This window comes from Guillardia theta (genome assembly GCF_000315625.1).
Source record: "Guillardia theta CCMP2712 unplaced genomic scaffold GUITHscaffold_444, whole genome shotgun sequence".
NCBI classification, from domain to species: domain Eukaryota; class Cryptophyceae; order Pyrenomonadales; family Geminigeraceae; genus Guillardia; species Guillardia theta.
In genome coordinates this window covers 1,261-1,473 of record NW_005434242.1, presented here as the reverse complement: position 1 = coordinate 1,473, position 213 = coordinate 1,261, and the positions used below count along the sequence as shown (strand labels likewise).

Genomic DNA, 213 nt, shown 5'->3' with positions numbered 1-213 from the left:
GGGGGGAAGGAGGGGCAGGCAAGGCCGTGAGACGAGATGGAAACGCGGGACTGCGCGCGATAGGAAGGAGATTGGTGCATAGCAAAGGACGAGAACGGGAAGCAGGAGCAGGAGAAGAGGCAGGAGGCAGGCGGTGGAGGGAGCGCTGAGACGTGCTTGGCAGGTGTGGCATGCGGTCATGATACCCAGCTACAAGGAGCCCATCGGCAAGCT

General features: G+C 62.4%; 1 protein-coding gene across 1 annotated transcript in view; it reads left to right on the top strand.

Moving 5' to 3' along the window:
• GUITHDRAFT_149549 (hypothetical protein) overlaps positions 1 to 213 on the top strand; it is a gene marked incomplete at both ends in the record, with an annotated part of 1,897 nt that overhangs the window by 533 nt on the left and 1,151 nt on the right. Inside the window, one exon of the mRNA XM_005817938.1 lies at positions 106 to 163. Within this exon, the coding sequence (XP_005817995.1) occupies positions 106 to 163 (58 nt within the window). The remainder of the gene's footprint in view (positions 1 to 105; positions 164 to 213) is intronic.